The 18817-nt window shown below is 43.3% G+C and overlaps 1 protein-coding gene across 1 annotated transcript in view; it reads left to right on the top strand.

Moving 5' to 3' along the window:
- Thsd7b (thrombospondin type 1 domain containing 7B) overlaps nucleotides 1–18817 on the top strand; it is an 839983-nt gene that overhangs the window by 299920 nt on the left and 521246 nt on the right. The window contains exon 3 of the mRNA XM_051147323.1: nucleotides 8092–8902. Coding sequence (XP_051003280.1) covers nucleotides 8092–8902 — 811 coding nt within the window. The remainder of the gene's footprint in view (nucleotides 1–8091; nucleotides 8903–18817) is intronic.

Genomic DNA, 18817 nt, shown 5'->3' on the forward strand with positions numbered 1-18817 from the left:
ACCTGGCAGTCCTAGGGAAAGAGGGTAGAACTCAGTTTTTCGTTCTGGGTCAGTGGCAGGCTGCTTTACCCATTCAGCCATCCTACCTCTGTCTTTGAGAGCTTTTGAAGTACTGTGTGGTTCCGTGCATTTGTGATGTGGGCTTCTTGGCCGTCAGGGTAGATTTAGACACTCGCCACTTAGTGTTTCTATATGTGCCTGCCTTGAGGACACATTCCCAGCTTTGGGTTTGATGCTTCCTGTCTGGTGGGATGGAGACGCGCTATCAGATGATCACTATGTGTAAATAAGCACACGTGAGCACAAGAGCATTTTTGTGAAGACGTCATCATAGCCTTCAGTGCCAGATTTTCTAAAAGACAGCTAATACCTTGTTAATTATTTTATTTCCAGACTCTAATATGCTACTGTCCAAGTGGTAGGTACTAAATACTTGTTATAAGAGAAAGGAGGGCTGGGCGTGGTGGCACACGCCTTTAATCCCAGCACTTGGGAGGCAGAGGCTGGTGGATTGCTGTGAGTTCAAGGCCAGCCTGGTCTACAAAGTGAGTCCAGGATGGCCAAGGCAACACAGAGAGACCCTGTCTCGAAAAACAAAAAACCAAACTAACAAAAAAACAAAACAACAAAAAAAGAGAGAAAGGAAAGGTCTTAAGTAGTACTGGGGTTTCTTAGGTAGCATCAACTATATAGGTGATACCTTACTTTAGTTTTTGTTTTGTTTTGGTTTTTCAAGATAGGGTTTCTCTGTGTAGCCTTGGCTGTCCTGGACTCACTATATAGACCAGGCTGGCCTCAAACTCACAGCAATCTGCCCGCCTCTGCCTCCCGAGTGCTGGGATAAAAGATGTGCGCCACCATGCCCAGCTTTACTTTAGTTCTTCTATTACTGGCGTGAAAGCTTTTCTAAAAGGGAAAGTTCTTATACACGTTTTCAGCTCTGTCTTGGCAATGAAGCACCTGATGAGTAAGCCGTGTTGTTTTATGTCAGATTTTATGACGTTGAGGTTTATGAGTGCTCTGGCCGAGTAATTATCCACAAATAATCTGCCTAAGATGCTGAAGTCTACATTGTCATTCATGTCACTCCTCCATCCTGTTGCCCAAGTTAAACATAAAACAATGTCAGGGTAGTAAAAGCTGTGGCTAGAAAAAATGAATAATAAAACAAACATCTTTTCCGATTACCTGAATGGTATTAAATCAGGGCTGCTGCTCCACCCAGCGCCAAGTGGCCTGTGGATCTGTGGAGACTGTGTTTATTCTTCTCTGACCTCGAGAGTCCCAGTTTTTCCCAAGTAGAGCAAGGATTGTAGCAGATGCCACACCTAAATTTAGACCTTCAGCAATCTGTCTCAAGCAGGTTGATTTAGATTGGGTTATTCATTCATCTAAATGAATCCAGTTAAGAGTAACCTAATTAAGGACTAGAATCTGCCAGCCCTTTTCTGTCTGCAGGGGAATGCCGTAGTACAGCCATGACATATCTGCATAGGGAGCCAAAACCATGGGCAGAACACCCTGGAAATGGCAGAGCCAAAGATTTGAAAACGACCTGAGAGTTCCTGTTACTCTTCCATCTCCAAAGCATTTTCTTGGAACCAGGATTCCAATTTGTTTATCAAAAATTGTTACAACTTCCCAGCACTCGGGAGGCAGAGGCAGATAGATCGCTGTGAGTTCGAGGCCAGCCTGGTCTACAAAGTGAGTCCAGGATGGCCAAGGCTACACAGAGAAACCCTGTCTCAAAAAACCAAAAAAAAAAAAAAAAACCAAAAAAATTTGTTACAACTTAAAAGACACAACAGTTGGTCCAAGTACAGAGAATGAGCATAGCGGAGCACTCACCTGGAAAAGAAATGGGACATCTCTGTCACACTGCACACTGCCTCCCAGTACGGCTCAGGGGATACTGAAGAAGAGGGCTCAGAAAGATTGTAAGAGCCAGAAGCCAGGGAGGATGAGAGTAAAACAGTGTCTCCTGGACATGACAGGGTTGCTGTGATTGTCTCTTTAAGGCCTGTACAAGAACAAGCCTGTCAACATTCCAGTACTGAGGGAGGTGCCCAGGGGCTCATGCCTAGATGAGGAGCCCTTGGCACCGATGGCCACAGACAGTGTGAGACTTGTTTATTTTTTTTCTTCAGGGAATGGCCACATAGGATGAAAATGTACAGAGCACTCCTTGGACTCGGTGGGACGGAGGGTGCCATGGGACATGACTGAGAGCACCAGATAGTGAGAGATGCGGGTTGATAAGATCAAAATACACTCTTTAAAGTTCTCAAAGAATTTTTATAAATAGATACATAAATACACTTTAACACGTAGCAGTTAATCCTGGAATACCTGTTTTTACCTCATAGTAAAGACAGTAAGTGGCAGGCACACTTCCACTTCTCTTAAACTGGCCCAGGGAAACATGCACAAACCTTATATCAGCGAAACATTTCTCACTAGAGTGATATGTGACAAAGTAATTGCTTAGAGGAATACTGACCTAGCAACCAAACTCTGCATGGCTTTCTGCCTGTTTTCCACTTAAAACATATGCAGTTACTGAACTGATGTTAAAAGATATGAAATGAGTTTGCTTATATTATTTATTTAGATATATAATCAGAATATAATTATGACTTTTGCATATGTTACTTTTTATATGTTTATTTTTTTAAGCTTATGTTTTGTATATGAACTTGGAGAAGGAGTATGTCATGTTTCAAACTTCAGGCACATTTCATATAAATGCACGTGCTTGGTTTTTTTCCCCCAATGGCAAAACCCCTTCAGGTCTGGGATTTTCATTCATGTGTACTAAAAGTTCATTGCTGACTAAAACTGAATAAATCATGAAACACAATTTTTTATTCATGCTTGAGAAATGCAAATCACTGCAGGCCACCTGCCCAGAGCGCTCTCATCTTGTGTATATTTTGTCTACAATTTGTTTTCCATTTGTCCTAAGCTTACAGCATTTTCTGTGCACTGGCTTCTTATTTACTTGTTTTGCTTCAGCCTTTCTGCACAAACCGTCCAGTGTTTACAAACACACACACTTTCCACAGCCTTGGTGCCAGAGTCTGTGCACACCCACTGCTGTCATTACTGCCTTTTATCCTATCCAAGCAATATAGATGAGCGAACAGGCGGCCTTCACCGTGACATCAATCAGATCAGCGATTGTAGCAATTTACATTTTTTTAATAGTTGGATTTTATCTGCCATTGATCTGGGAAAATGGTGCTATTTGATAACAGTATATTTTTTGCATAGATGAAAGATGTAAAAGCTCATACAAGAATGGCCATGTATATTAATAGTTTCTATCAACAAAAAAATTAGCTGCTTTATTTTTAAAGTAACTAAAGGACATTTGAGAAAGCTATTGTAAGGATAAGAAAATGTCATAGTCAATTGCTTTTAAAAAAGTATAATATCAACTGGGCCACCTTTAATCCCAGAACTCAAGAAGCAGAGGCAGGTGGATCTCTGTGAGTTCAAGGCCAGCCTGGTCTACAAAGTGAGTCCAGGACAGCCAGATCTTGTAACACAGAGAAAACCTCTCTCAAAAAAGCAAAAACAAAACAAAAAGGTACAATGTCTACTTGATAGTATGTTTTACTTGAATGAAATTTAATACTAACCTTTTCAAGATTGAGTAGCAGAAGACTTTTACTTTTCTTTCTTTAATTCACACCAAAAATCTTGAGTGGAGAATTGTGAATACTGAGCAAATACAGATACCATGACAGAAATTATTTTAAAGCCCAAGGTACTTTATAAAATGTTTTCCTTTGTTATCTTTAATTATTTTAATATCTCCTATGACTGGTTTTGTACATAAACTCCCCACCATCATATGTTCTTTTTTTAAATAGCCCTTTATAGAGTAGCTCTTTTTAGAGAAACTAACACTCTGTCCACCACAGTGGCCGGTGGGTAGGATACTCAAAATGAAACAGCTGCACACCATCTACGTTCCAGAGCCTACGGGCAATGCTTCATCCAGCAAGTATCTTCATTTGCACACTGTGGTTTCCCATGATGCTTATGAGCACAGGACTAAAGACGTTCATCAAGTCATTACCTGTTGAGAACACCACTTTCAGGTGTAGTCACCTTATCATGACCGGCTGATGCTGGAAGTGAACAGGCTGAGCAAAATGTGGGTTACCGAAAATAAGTTGCCCTTTCATTTCAACACAATGAACTCCACCCTCATTGTGTTGAAGGAAATATTGTCACTGCAGCCTGACAATGCAGTGTCCTCATGGGTACTAGGTTCACGTTGCCAGAGTATAGAAGAGATGAGAAGAAACTGAACAACCAAGAACATTAGAATGATATTTTTTTTCTGCTAAAATGCCAAAGCCTGCCAGAGTAGGTAACCCAAAAGCAGATACCTGACTTCCCTAGGCATACATAGGTGATGTCACTCCTCCAATGCTTGTGACTGTCCCCAAACATGTAATTGATGGACATATACACTACACCCCATGATGTGACTAAGCTGTATTTGACCCCTGAGGCTTAGAAACAGGAAAACTATGTCTTCTTTCCCAGCTGGTGTAAAATTCCTCTGCCTCCTAGGATGCAGCCTACCTCAGTGACTCTCAGAGTCTTCCTAGTAGGCGAAGGTTATAGAGTTAGCTTTATTAACCATCATTCTCAGGTTCCGGTTACATATATAAGGAAAGTGAGAGTGAGATATTTTTTCCATTGCTATAACATGATTATTTTCTGTCCTTATGACAATTTGTGATATAAGATGGGACATGGCTCAGTGGGTGAGGTGTTTTTCCTGCACGCATAAGGGCCTGAGTTCAATCCCCATAATCCATGTGAAAATGCTGGACATTGTGACACATGTTTATAATCCCAGCTGTGAGGATGCAGAGACAGGCAGACCTCTGCAAGCCACACAGGCTAGGCTACTTGGTGAGTTCTAGGCTAGGAAGGCGAGACTTTGTCCCCAAAAATAGAAAGGGAAGGAGGGAAGAAGAAACGGATGGAAAGAGAGAGGGAGGAAATGTGGGTGGTGTTCTGAGAATGTCCTCTGGCTTCCTTATAATACCGTCGTCTCTGAGAGAGTTTCTGCTAACTAACAGCAGTAGAGAGGCCAGCAGACAAGATGAAAAGAAAGGATTTCTCAATGGACAGCTCTCTTTTTGCATAGACACTCATTAATTAAAGAGTCTGCTTTTACAAGCTAATGTTGAAAGTTTGGCCTGGAGGGTGTACCTATTGGAAGTCAAAACCAGTTAGATACTGTGGTTTATATAGCCATTCTAGCTACTTGGGAGATAAAGGCAGGGGGGGGGGCAGAGGAGCAGAGAGGCAGAGGGGCAGGGGGCAGAGGGCAGAGGCAGAGAGGCAGAGGGGAAGAGACAGAGAGGCAGAGGGGCAGAGAGGCAGAGAGGTAAAGGGGCAGAGAGGCAGAGGAACAGAGGGACAGAGGGACAGAGGGACAGAGGGACAGAGGGGCAGAGAGGCAGAGAAACAGGGACAGAGGGGCAGAGAGGCAGAGAGGCAGAGGGCCAGCAGAGGCAGAGGGGCAGAAGGGCAGAGGCAGAGAGGCAGAGGGGAAGAGGCAGAGGGGCAGAGAGGCAGAGGGGCAGAGGGGAAGAAGCAGAGGGGCAGAGGGACAGAGGGGCAGAGGGGAAGAAGCAGAGGGGCAGAGGGCAGAGGGGAAGAGAGGGAGAGGGGCAGTGAGGCAAGGACAGAGGATAGAACGGCAGAGGAGCAGGGGGCAGAGGAGCAGAGGGGCAGAGGGGCAGAGGAGAGGAACAGAGGAGCAGAGAGGCAGAGGGGCAGAAGGCAGAGGGGCTGAGAGGCAGAGGAGCAGAGGCAGAGGGCAGAGGAGAGGGGCAGAGGGGCAGAGGGCAAAAAGGCAGAGGGGCAGAGGGGCAGAGGGGCAGAGGGACAGCGGGCAGAGGGAACAGAGGCAGAATTGCCTGATCCCAGGCGTTCAAGGCTAACCAGCGTCACACAGAGAGACCAAGTGTCTTAAGAACCAAATAGTGTTTCATTTTAAAAACCAAAAATAAGGAAGGACTAAGTGCAAGTAATGGATACTCAAGTCATGGATGAAATCACAATGCTAATTCTAGTTTTAACCCTGGCATAGATGTGTGTGGTGGTGGTGGTGGTGGTGGTGGTGGTGGTGGTGTGTGTGTGTGTGTGTGTGTGTGTGTGTGTGTGTATAAGTGCATAAGTGACACTCAACAATAATTGTAAAATCTAATGTGATGTGCCACAGCTTCAGAACGGGTGACTCTAACTGTATGGAAGTTACATAGAGGTGTAGAGACTTTGAGTCTGATTAATTTCACTGTGTGCATATGTGTGCTTTAGATCAAGTTCTAATTAAAAAAAAAAAACAAGTTAAACAAACAAAACAAACAAAAATTACCACATTTTCTGGGGCAGAATTTCCTTAGTGAAAGCATATGCCATTCACTCCCTCACTACTATTGTTCTTGTGTTAAATTTGATTTCCTTCCTGCAGTCACTACAGGAAAAGCTAACTCAAAGCGAGGTCAATTATTTAGGAAATAAAAGTGTATTAGGATGTTTCAAGGGTTTTTTAAAAATGTATTTCTGTTTTGAGCAGTACCGTATGGGCTGAAGAAATGAAAACAAGAAAAACCCCATCTTATTAAAATCTTGGCTTTACGGCATTTGTTCTAAAATATTTTTATTCTTACTGTTTTCATGAATATGGGTGTTTTGTCTGCATATAAGTCTATGCACCCCGTGCTTGCCTGGTGCCTGAGGCCAGAAGAAGGTTTTGAATTTCCTGAAAACTGGAATCACAGACACTTGTCATCTGCCATGCTGGTGTTAGGAGTTGAACCTGAGATTTCTGGGAGAGCAGCCTAGGTCCAGCCCGTGCATGGTCCTTGGTTGGTGCTCCAGTCTTCACAAGCCCCTCTGGGCCCTGGTTAGTTGGCTCTGTCGGTCTTCTTGTGGAGCTCCTGTCCCCTCCAGGTCTTTTTCTCTCTTTACCCGCACTTTTCCACAAGGCTCTCTACTCATTGCCCAACGTTTGGCTGTGAGTCTCAGCATCTGTTTCAAACAGGTTCAAGGGAGGATGCTTAAATCTCACCCAGAAGGGGAAAGAGAAAAGACAAAGGTAGTGGCTGAAGAGAAGGAACAAGGTAGGAGAGGGAACACAGAGAGATACGTGGGTGGAGATCAGACCTAGGGAGCGGGGTGGTGGCCGGAGGACAGAGGGCCCATAGAGAAAAGAGAAAGTCTGTGCGGGGGTGGGGGGTGGGGGTGGGGCAGCAGGGGGGCGGGAGCTCATCTCTGTGACAAGCTGGGGACCTAAGTCGGCATATGCTCCTAGAAGGATATAAGCGGGGGACTCTAGCAGAGACTCCAAGTAGCATAGGCCATATGTCTGAAGTGAACACCCTCTAACTAGACAAGGCTCCTAGTAGAGAGAGAGGAACACCAACCCACCTACCAAGAACTTCGGCCCCAAGTTTACCCTGCCTGAAAAATGTGCAGGGATAAAGACAAAGCGGATAGAGTGGAGATTGAGGGGATGGTCAACCAATGCTAGCCCTCTTAAAAGCTGAGCCATCTCTCCTGCCCCTAAGACACGTGTGTGTGTGTGTGTGTGTGTGTGTGTGTGTGTGTGTGTGTGTGTGTGTGCGTGTGTGTACACATTTACACATATAGGCTTTGGAACATAACCAACATAATGGTTGGATCACTTGTTAAGTGGTGTTTTCTTGGCACCACCTTGTACCATCGGGGCTTACAACACGCAGGTCACACTTTCCTCATTTTTCCACCTTACAGCACTTTTCCTTATTTTCCACCTTTCGTGGCTAAAGAAATAAACTTCACAATAGTCAAATAATTTTTTTTCTAATTTGTATTGCTGGGCATAGATGGAAGGTGATTTCCAGAACCTTAAAATGAGAGAGAGCCCACTAACTAAAACACTAAACACTGCCTCCTCCGTTTCACACCAAATCCGTTATTTTTTCCCCAGTGGGTGTGTTATGAAGTACGTAGATGACCTTCTCTTTCCACCAGGGTTGAAGAATGATGGAGAGCCTTGTTTTCCTACTTCAGGTCCGTGGGGAAGGTGTGCAGGGGACTGCGGACCAGGCGGAGCCCAGACTCGAGCCGTGTGGTGCTTTCACATAGAAGGGTGGAGCAGTCCCATGCCGAACTGTGATGAGAGCAGCCGCCCTCCGAAGGAAAGGAGCTGTTTCCGCGTGTGTGACTGGCACAGTGACCTGTTCCAGTGGGAGGTATCCGACTGGCACCGCTGCCTGCTGGTTCCCAGGGCCCAAGGCAAGCCTCAGTCCCGGGCTGTAGAGTGTGTGACTGCGCAGCACGGTCTGCAACACCGGACGGTGCGCTGTCTTCAGAAGCTCAACGGAACCATGGTGGCTAATGAGATCTGCGAACACTTTGCCCCTCAGCCCCCCACAGAGCAAGCCTGCCTCATTCCGTGCCCCAGGGATTGTGTGGTATCCGAGTTCTCCCCGTGGTCCACGTGCAGCGAAGGGTGTGGGAAGAAACTGCAGCATAGAACTCGCGTGGTCATCGCGCCTCCTCTGTACGGAGGTCTGCAGTGCCCGAATCTGACTGAGTCCATAGCCTGCGAGGCCCCAGTTTCCTGTCCTCTTGGGAAAGAGGAATATTCCTTCAGCCTTAAGGTGGGACCGTGGAGCAAATGTAGACTCCCTCACCTTAAGGACGTCGACCTCAGCGGAAGAAGTGTCCAGGATTTTAGCTCTGATTCAAAGGAGCAAGTCACCCTGACACATCTGAGTTACAAAGTACACCATCACTCCCAGCCTGGGGATGTAGAGAGAGGTTTTCAAACCAGGCAGGTGTGGTGTACCAGAAGTGATGGAAGAAACGCCCTGCTAAGGTAGGATGCCCTCCCTGCTTGTCTTTTGTTGATCTAGGAGACCTTAATCAGAGCACTCATTAACGGTTCTTTGTGATCTCTACAAAGAGAAAATGATAATCAAGTTTGTAATTTGGGATTTCAGAGACTTTCCGTTTAGGAAGTCTTCTGTTTCTATTAGGAATGTCAGACACTTCACAGTGTAAACAGCCAATGTTTTACACTTTTATTGCACTTTTCTGTGTGTGTCTGTCTGTCTGTCTCTCTCTGTACGTGTGTCTATCATTACGTGTCTTGCATCTCTCTTTCTCTCTTACTACCGTGTGTGTGTGTGTGTGTGTGTGTGTGTGTGTGTGTGTGTGTGTGTGCACATATTCACTATGAGGGGCCTGGCGGGATCTACTTCAGGTTGTCAGGCCTGGCAGCAAGTGTCTTTATCCATTTAGTCCTCTGACCTGCCCCACAATGTTTTAAGTTCTTGTGTGATTACTAAGAGCACCACATAAAAGGTTAAGCCTTTTATTTCTACATTTCATCCCAATATCAATACATATAAATGGAGGGCTTCAGGGTTTATCCTAATAGAATTAAATGGCTCTTTCTTTATGCTAAGAACTCAGCTTTGCTCCCAGATCTGGGATATAAATATGTCAGGGTTTCCTGCCTTTTAACAATGCATCTGTGGTGTTTCGAGTTTGTTTGTTCCTGTTTCCATTTCTTTACTACATTTTCCTACCACTACAGACATTCTTGAATAGCTGAGTTGAATGAATTTTTATATTAGCAGCAGCAGCAAAACTTAACCCAAGATTGCTTTAGTTTCTAGTCTTGCTTAATCAAAAGTGAAAACTTGCATGAACAGTAATTAAAACTACTTTCTTTGGTAGGAAACAAACTCTTAAAAGCAATAATTTAGACATCAAAATTGTATAACTGTATTCTTTTAAATACGTAGTCTAGGACATCATAACATAAGCTCATAGAGCCGTGTTGAAAATGTGTTTCGTTTGCCTCTCTGCTACTTAAATGGAAATGTTAGTAAATCTTGACACCCCTCAAATACACACAATTAAGGTACCTTTCAATAACAAGTAAATTACCAGACAGCACAATGCTACTCTCAGGCTGTAATCGGTATCATCAGTGGCTCTTTCCTAAGGTCACAGAAGAGGACCTCCCCCATTTAGGAATGTAATGATGGTGTTTTCTCCCTGGCACTTCACAATGAGTGTAGTTCATCTTTGATACTTTATTCTGATTCATGCCAGAAGCAACCTGTGGGCACACTGAAGACTGATTTCTGCCACTTTACTACCTATCTCTGAAAAGCCCAACAGATTAGAGAGATGCCTAGGACAATTTATTTGAACACGTATGTGGGATTCCATAAAAACACTGTGTTTTTAATATTTCATATTTACTTCTTTCATGAACAATGCAGACAGAATTCCCATTTTATTAATAATTGATTTATGTTTACCAGCTTCCTTTTTGTTAGGCAGTATACACTGTTTTATTCTTTTTCTTTTATTGCAAGTCCATTTTTAAATACAATATATACTGAGCATGGTTTCTAATCCCCAACCTCTTGCAATTCCTCCCTACCTCCCTTTCTAACCAGAGTTCTCCTTAGAAAAGAAACATCTAAGGAAAATAATAAAATAACATAAAACAAAGCAAATGAATTAGAATAGGACAAAACAAACAGAAGAAAAAATGGGGAACAAAAAGGATGACAAACACATATAGATGCAGAGACACACATGTTCTCATACACAGGAATCCCGTAGAAATACAAAATCAGAAGCCATTATGTGTGTGTGTGTGTGTGTGTGTGTGTGTGTGTGTGTGTGTGTGTGTGTGTGTAAGAAGAAAGGAAGAAAGAAAGGAGAACGGGGGGGTAGGAAGACATAAAGACAGACAGACAGACAGACATGGAGTGAGAGAGAGAGAGAGAGAGAGAGAGAGAGAGAGAGAGAGAGAGAGAGAGAGAGAGAGAGAGAGACCCTGACATATATTCATACATTTTGAAATAAAAAACCTCCAAAGGTGCCTTTGAGGGCATTTTGTGTTGGCGTCTACTACTGGGCATGAACCCTAACCTTAAGAGTAGTTTGTTTAGCCAGTGAGATTCCCTTGGGGAAAACTCATATCATTGGCAAGAGTTTATTCATTGGAGCTAGGTTCTGGGTTAGGGGTGGGAGGTGTGTGTCCACTTCTCTCAGTTCTAGGGCCCCAACAGGTGCAGACCCAGGCAGGGCTGTGCATGCTGCCAGTCTCTTTGAGTCCATGTGTGGGCTGGTGGTGCTGTGTTTAGAAGGTGTGCTTTTGCTTCCTTGGTGTCCTCCATCCCCTCTGTGCTAGATGCACTTTAGTTGAACAGTAGTTGGCCTTAGCTGGGTGGAGTGGCAGCATGGAGTTCACAGATGCCCTTTCTCATTCTAAAGTAGTTCTGCTCTTGTGTAGCATTTTGCATTAGGGTGATACCCTTGTCCCAGCTAAGTTCTACATCATATTTTTTTTCTGCCTGGTCAATTCACATGTTGAAAATCTAACCTGGAATGAAGTGAGGCTATGGAGTTGGGTCATTAAAGCACAGTAGAGCACCCATAAACAGACACTTTGTTTTATTAGATGTTTTTCTTGCTTTTTCATCTGAGAGAGATTCTTGCAAGGATTTGATTGGTACCCTTCTCCGTGACTTCCAGCCTGAACTATTGTTAACAACATTCTGTTTCTTTTTTTTTTTAACTTTTATTTTATGTGAATTGGTGTTTTGAATCCCCAGGAACTGTAGTCACAAGCATATGGGTGCTAGGATTTAAACCTAGATCCTCTGAAAAAGCAGTCAGTGCTCTTAACCACCATCTCTGCAGCCCCAACATTGTTTCTTAAATGCCATGAACTCCTGGTATACTGCTGTGAGCCTTGCTAAGGGTGTGTTAGGAAAAGATAATATAGTTTAGGATCTTTGACGTGAGTTGGTTTATTTCTATGGTTAAAGGTTGGAAAGGCCTAAATCAGGAAGTAAATCAGCTCAGCTCTGCCAAACTGAAGTGTCTGTTGGGCTCATTGTTTCTGATCTAGGTGGCAAGCCCTGCAGATCTGGACCCAGGGGGACCTGCACAAACTGATGTACCAACCAAGGACATTGTAAGCAGAGAACCTAGACCCCCTGTTCAGATGTAGCCCATGGGCAGCTCATTCTCCACCTGGGGGTGGGAGGTGGGAGGGGAGCAGGAACTGCCTTTGACATGAACTCTGGTGCCCTCGATTTGATCACTGCCCCTTGACTGGGTATCCTGATGAGACCTGATAGGCTGAGGTTAGGTGGTGGAGGAGAAGAGCCCTCCCTCACAGAGGTTTAGGGTAGGGGAATAGGGAAGAAAAGGGAGGGAGGGTAAGAATGAGAAGATAGGAGCAAGGGGATAAAAATCTGGATGTAATGTGAATAAATTATAATAAATAAAACATTTAAAAGAAAAGAAGTAGGTCACTTTGTTTCCTCATGAAGAGGCTTCCTTCCCAGCCTTCAGGCTGCCATTTGTACATGTCCTTGTGTGGAAAGAGAGAAAGAAAGAAGTGCTGCCTGGCCCAGCTCCTTTCTCTGAGCACTAAGTCTAACCCTAGGGTCTTCTTCATGCTTGAGTCAATGTTCAAAGTCCCCAACTCCAAAACAGGAGTATAAGTGTCAATTTAGGAGGTACAATTTAGTCCACAATATTCCCTTGTTGATAATTGATGAACTAAGGCCAATAAGGATACATTTGGCATCAGGAGTTTGCATCTCTCTTCATTCTTCCTATAGACGGGGATTGGACAAGTGGACAGTAGCATGTCCCCACCATTGCATCATCTTGCAGAATTGACTCTAAATCTGACCCTTCTAAGTCCTGAGGCCACTGTTCATTGCGCTGTCTTCAAACGTGAACTTTTGGAGCATCACAGAGCTGAAACTGTATACCTTGGAGCCCTTTCTGATGAAGTCCTTTTCAGTCACCACTGTGCAGTTACATTCATTCATGGCTATCCATGACTTAGGCCAGTGCTTGTTGTTGTTGTTGTTTGGTGTGTAGGTGCTATGTGTACATGCCTCTGCCTACCCAGAGGCCCAAGGAGGATGTCAACTGTCATTCCCTCGTGTCAGTGCCTCCGACTGAATCTGGAGCAAGGATTGCAACCACAAAGCCCCAGAAATCCTAATGTCTACACCCCCGACAGCACTGGGATTATCTGTGTGTGCACAGGCACATCAGGCTTTCAATACGGGTGCTGGGGATTTAACTCAGGTCCTAACCCCGAGGCACCCCCGAGGCTCCATGTCCTCTTCCCTTCCATCACTCCCATCACTGACTAATGTACTATTGTGTGGTACCCCAGTTCCTTTCTCCATTCCCTGAGCATCGTTTTTGCTTCCAGATCTGTACTACCATGAATACCACAGTTACAGTGAAAAGAATTATACGGATATTTTTGCATAGAATGTTTCATCTCTCTTGTATGGATTCCAAGGAATGCGGTGACTGTATGAAGAGTGAGCTTGGCTTTTGTAAGGAGCTGTCAAGTGCCTGGCTGGAGAAATTGCTCAGTGATTACGCGGTTATGAGCACACATCCTGGCAGAGGACCTGAGGTCCCCTGCCAGCACCCACACTGGGCATCACACAGTGGCCAGTCACTGCAGCTGCATTCCTGCACACAGCACACACAGCACATAGCACACAGCATCCACAGCACACACAGCACACAGCAATGCATTCAAGGCTCTCTTTTGACACCCAACTGCATTCTCCCACATATGGCATATAATTCACAGAGAGACACACGCAAGTAAATTAGATTAAAATATTAAAAATAGAAATGTTAACTGCCTTCCAAAGGGCCTGAACCATTTTTATATTCCTACAATCATGAAAAGGAATCCCTGTGTCTCTCTCTCTGCATCCCAGCATTTGTTGCTGAAGGTATGATGAGCGATGCCAGAGGTGAGTGGTTCTATGTCACTATGTCCCTCACTCAGGTGTTCCTTCTTTTGTTTTCAGTATTTACCCTCTGTGACTTTTCCTGAGTTTCCTGGAGCTATGGTTTGCTCTCTGTTGTTAATTTTGAGGTAACATCCATGAAAGAGTCCCCTGGGGCTGAGTCTTCCAGGAGCTCTTAGCTGCCCACACTGAGACTAGATCAACCACTGTTAGGTTTTCCTGCACTGGTATGGCTGCAGGGCAGCTTTCTGTCGACAGGCTGCATTGGTTTTTGTCTGCTGCTTGCCTCTCTCATGTGCAGGTCAGTTAATTGCCTCTTGGCATTAGATTTCTGATGGATCTAAGAAGGCTTGTTGTTTGTTGGTCTGTGTAGCATCTATGTCCCGTCCCCTTGCATGCCTGGATGGGCACCAGAAGGCCCTGTGATCTGTTTAACATTTCAGGCAGCATATTGAAGCAGAACAGCTCTCCTCACGTTATGCCATGAAATCATCTCTCATGAACATTCATTTCATTTAGTCATCAAGGGTTATGAAATGCCTCATATACTGCCATGGAATGATCAAGCTGTTAGGAAATGCGGTGTCAGGAAGGGCATTTCTGTGTCTCCACCTTCTGCTGCCAAGACAGAAGCGCTGCTCTCACCAGCCATGCGAGCTTGTGGCTGACGGAACTGCCTCATTGCATAAAAGACCTGGGGACCTGTTCTGGCATTGCCTCACAGGAATTTGATGTAAAGATTGAACTATATCTCCCCAAAGAAATGGCCTTCTTTCCATATTCCTTCCTTCCTTTAAAATTTTAGTTTTATACAAGCATTTATTGATCATTCATAACTGGTTTTATGAAGCCATTTCCACACATGTATATTTTGACCATATGCACCCGCCATCCCCATCACTGTTACCCTTCCACCCCTACTGATCCTTACCCTCTTCAAACAATTACCATTCAACTTTCATCTCCAGTTTTTATTTGTTTGTTTTCGGGACTCAATGAGTTTAGTTAGAGTTACTTACAGGAACATGGGCAATGGGTTATTTTCAGGAGCTGCACTACTTACCCATGACTATACCACTGAAGAAACTTTCTCTTCCTCCCCCACCAACCATTGGCTACATACAGATCCTTAGGGCGGGGTGGAATTTATGAGTCCCTCCCTCTCCTGTGATGGACCATCAAGAGACCAATCTAGTGTAAGTCGTGTGTAGGTAATCACAGATGAGGAGGAGGCATGCCCTGGCTGTGTCATGCTACGGTACCTTCGTTGTTTAGGGAAAACATCACTGTCTTTGTGCTCTGAGATGAACTTTTAAGTTTTCTCCTAATCCATGTGCTTTGTCTAAATGTAAAGTCTGCTTTTACACCGTTCAGCATCTGAGGTCGGGCCTGCTGCTTTCTGCTGGCCTCTGGGAGGGTGCAGGGTCAGCGGTGTTGTATTTCATCTGTTTTCTCTATGGCACCTGCTAGCTCTTGTGCCTGTGGCATAGGAAAAACATGTCTCTACCTCCATAATGCAGCTCTTGTAGGGCTCTGCTCAAAGTCACTTTCTCATTCTAGGACACAGATCTAATGAATGCCCTTTGCTGGTGATCTCATCGACCATCATGTCCTTCAATAAACACCCCCAGCTATTTTCCCTTTGCATTTAATATTTGCAGAGGAGAGGCAGGGCATGGTCGTCTGTGCCTTTCTGCTCACCATCATTGATTTGCCTCTTCGATTTAAATATTTTTTAATGGCCGACTTATTTTATTTCATGTGCATGAGTGTGTTAACTGCATGTGTGTAAGCACATCATGTGTTGGCAGTCCTCACAGAAGCCAGGAGAGGATGTCATAGCATTGGAACTGGAGTAGTTACAGATGGTTGAACCTGCTCTGTGGATACTAGGTGCTAAGCCTATATCCTCTGCAAGAGCGGCAAAGGCTTCAACTACCAGGCCACACCTCTACTCCCTAAATCTTTTGTTTTTAATGGCCTCATTGTACTTCCTGATTTTTCTCTTTTATTTTGATGAGACTCTCCAGTTCCATTATTACCTTTAAGATGCCTGCCCCCTAGCCTGCCAGTCTTTTCTCTATCAATGGCCACTGACTTTTTATAATACATTAACTCATGAAATGGAAATGCCTGCTCCATTTGTGCCTTAATTTTACCTTTTATTGCCAAAGTAGAAGTACATCTGTGTTAACAAATAGGAGTTGGGCACTGGTTGCTCATGTCTTTAATTCCAGCACTTGGGAGGCAGGCAACAATTAGATCTCTGAGTTCAAGGCCAGCCTGGTCTGCAGAGTGAGTTCCAGGATAGCCAGAGCTACACAGAGAAACTCTGCCTCAAACAAAAACAAAAACAAAAACAAAAAGCAAAAAAAATTTATTTGCTGGGCAGTGGTTATGTATGCCTTTATTCACAGTACGTGGAAGGCAGGACAGAGGCAGGATGATCTCTGTGAGTTCAAGCATGATCTACAGAGTGAGGACAGTCAAGGACACATAAAGAGACTCTGTCTTGAAAATCAAAACCAATAACAACAAAAATACCATTAAAAAATAAAAAGCAACAGTTTCTGTTAAAACACTAATCCATAGGTTTTGGTTTGGTGAGTACAATTCAAATGAGTTTATTTAACTTCTGTGTTGATCTAGAAAACATTTGGTATGGGCATCCTTTTAAGACTCGTGATCATGTGGAATGTGCTTAATACACTTTAAAATTCTCAGCCCTCTTTAGTTGAATAAATACAATATGATTTCCCGAGAGGGAAACCTAAAAGATCATACATTTTAAGACTATAAAAAGAACCATCACCTCAAAATCCCCGATCCAATTGTTATTTATTTCATTTTTATGTGTGTCACTAAACTGTATTTAGAAACACATTTTCCTTTCCTGTTCCTCACAAAAAATAAACAAATGCCAACTGCACTCACAGATTCTTTTAACAATTTGTTCTTAGAAAGAGTTAGAGGCCACATGATTTTCTCTTGTACTACTGAGAATAGGAGTGGACAATAGCTATTTTTTCTCAGTACCTCTTTATTTTCTGACTTGCTTTGCCTCCTCATCCATATTGATATAATTTTATTTTTAATGTATTGGACATTAACATGGTTTTGAGAGTATCTTCGAGCTACTGTGAATGTTAGTGCTCTTCCTTCTGGCTGGAAAATTCTAAAAATGTCAGTGAAATCCTGATCACCCAGAGAGCACTTTCTGTGTTGGTTTTTAGTCTGGAAGGTGAGTGAGGGGTTGAAGTCACCCACTGTCTCTGCTCAGCAAGGGCGAGCTCTCATGCCTTTTAGTTGGGCAGACACTCAGTACACTCACATTTACAGCTATTTTCTCCTTTAGACCAGTTGTTCCTTTTAATCTCTTTTTGCCCATGATGTATGTATGAAATATTTTTTGAAACAATAGAATTGAACCTTGATATTTAAGTTCTTTTTTTTTTTTTTTTTTCTTCACTCATTATCCTTTCCCCACCACCATCTCCTCCTAAATCCTCCCCCGGCCGGGCTCCCTATACATCCAATTTCCCCTTCTTTCTGGACCTTGATCTTTTAATTGAGTAAGCGCTTCTGTGTCTTTTATGTGGCAGGCAGAGGACAGATGCACACACTCAAGATTATCAAGGAGAGTGCACTAGTTCCTGGGCTGGCCGCAGCCCTGCTTCGTTTGCTTATTATTAAGGCTTCCCTTCCTCCCATGTTAGAATTAGGGATTTGCTGGTTTATCACATTCTGCAAGATGGATTCCTCCTAGCTCTTCTTTTGTTTATTCCTCTCATGGAATTTATTCTTTACTATCTGGTGGTTGGGTTTGTTTTTTTTTTTTTTTTCTTCCTCCGTATACAGCATTTATTCATGTACCTTTGGCAGTCCTGGTGTGCATGTCCTGAGTTGCTTTTCCCTTGGAAAAGTCTTGTTTCTTCATAAAATTTAAAAGATAACTTTAGCAGACATAGAAATGTTGGTTGGCAGCTGTTTACTTTCAGGGATTGAGATATATCATTTTACTCACTCTGTTGACTGCTGATGAGAGATACGCCTCTGTTCTAATATTTCCGTCTTCTTATGTAACCTGGCACTTTCCTCTATACCTTTTCACATTGCCATTTTTGCTTTCTAATTTTGACATCTTGGCTATGATACTACATGGAGAGATTGTTTTCTGGCCCTGTCTGTTTGAGGTTTTACATGCCGACTGTATTCGGATGTCTGTTTCTTTCTCTAAGGTTGGGTAATTTCTTCCTGCCCTTTCTTTGGAAATATTTGTGGGTTTAGCCATTACCTTGGCTCCCTCTCCTCCCCTGATGCTTCTCAGGGGTCACCTCTTGAACACGCTTAAGACTGGTTTGAAGTTATGGTAATGCTCATTTTTTTCATATAACTTTTTTTTAATATCACTATGTCATCCATCGTGAAATCTTTTCTCCTGCCTTGGGCTTTCTAGTCATAGCATTTCCCATGCTGTTTTTATTTTAATTTAATTTAATTTTATTTTTTAAAATTTTTTATTATTAATTTATTCTTGTTACATCTCAATGGTTATCCCATCCCTTGTGTCCTCCCATTCTTCCCTCCCTCCCCTTTTCCCCTTATTCCCCTCCCCTATGACTGTTCCTGAGGGGGATTGCCTCCCCCTGTATATGCTCACAGGGTATCAAGTCTCTTCTCGGTAACCTATTTGAATTTTATTAATTGATATTTGTTTCTAGTACTTTTGTTAATGTATATTTTCTAGTGAGTAATATTTCTGGCCTGTATTACTGTTGAATGTATGTTTTCTGAAGAACAACATCCTAGAAATACAGTGAAAAAAACCATCTATACAAATCTTGTTAAGTACTGCAAATTTTTTCCTTCATAGCAGCATTACTGCCTCAAGATTCTGAATTTAATTATTTGGGCCAAGAACTTTTGACCATTTAAAATAACATTCACAGACAGCA

Source organism: Acomys russatus, chromosome 6 (genome assembly GCF_903995435.1).
Source record: "Acomys russatus chromosome 6, mAcoRus1.1, whole genome shotgun sequence".
NCBI classification, from domain to species: Eukaryota; Metazoa; Chordata; class Mammalia; order Rodentia; family Muridae; genus Acomys; species Acomys russatus.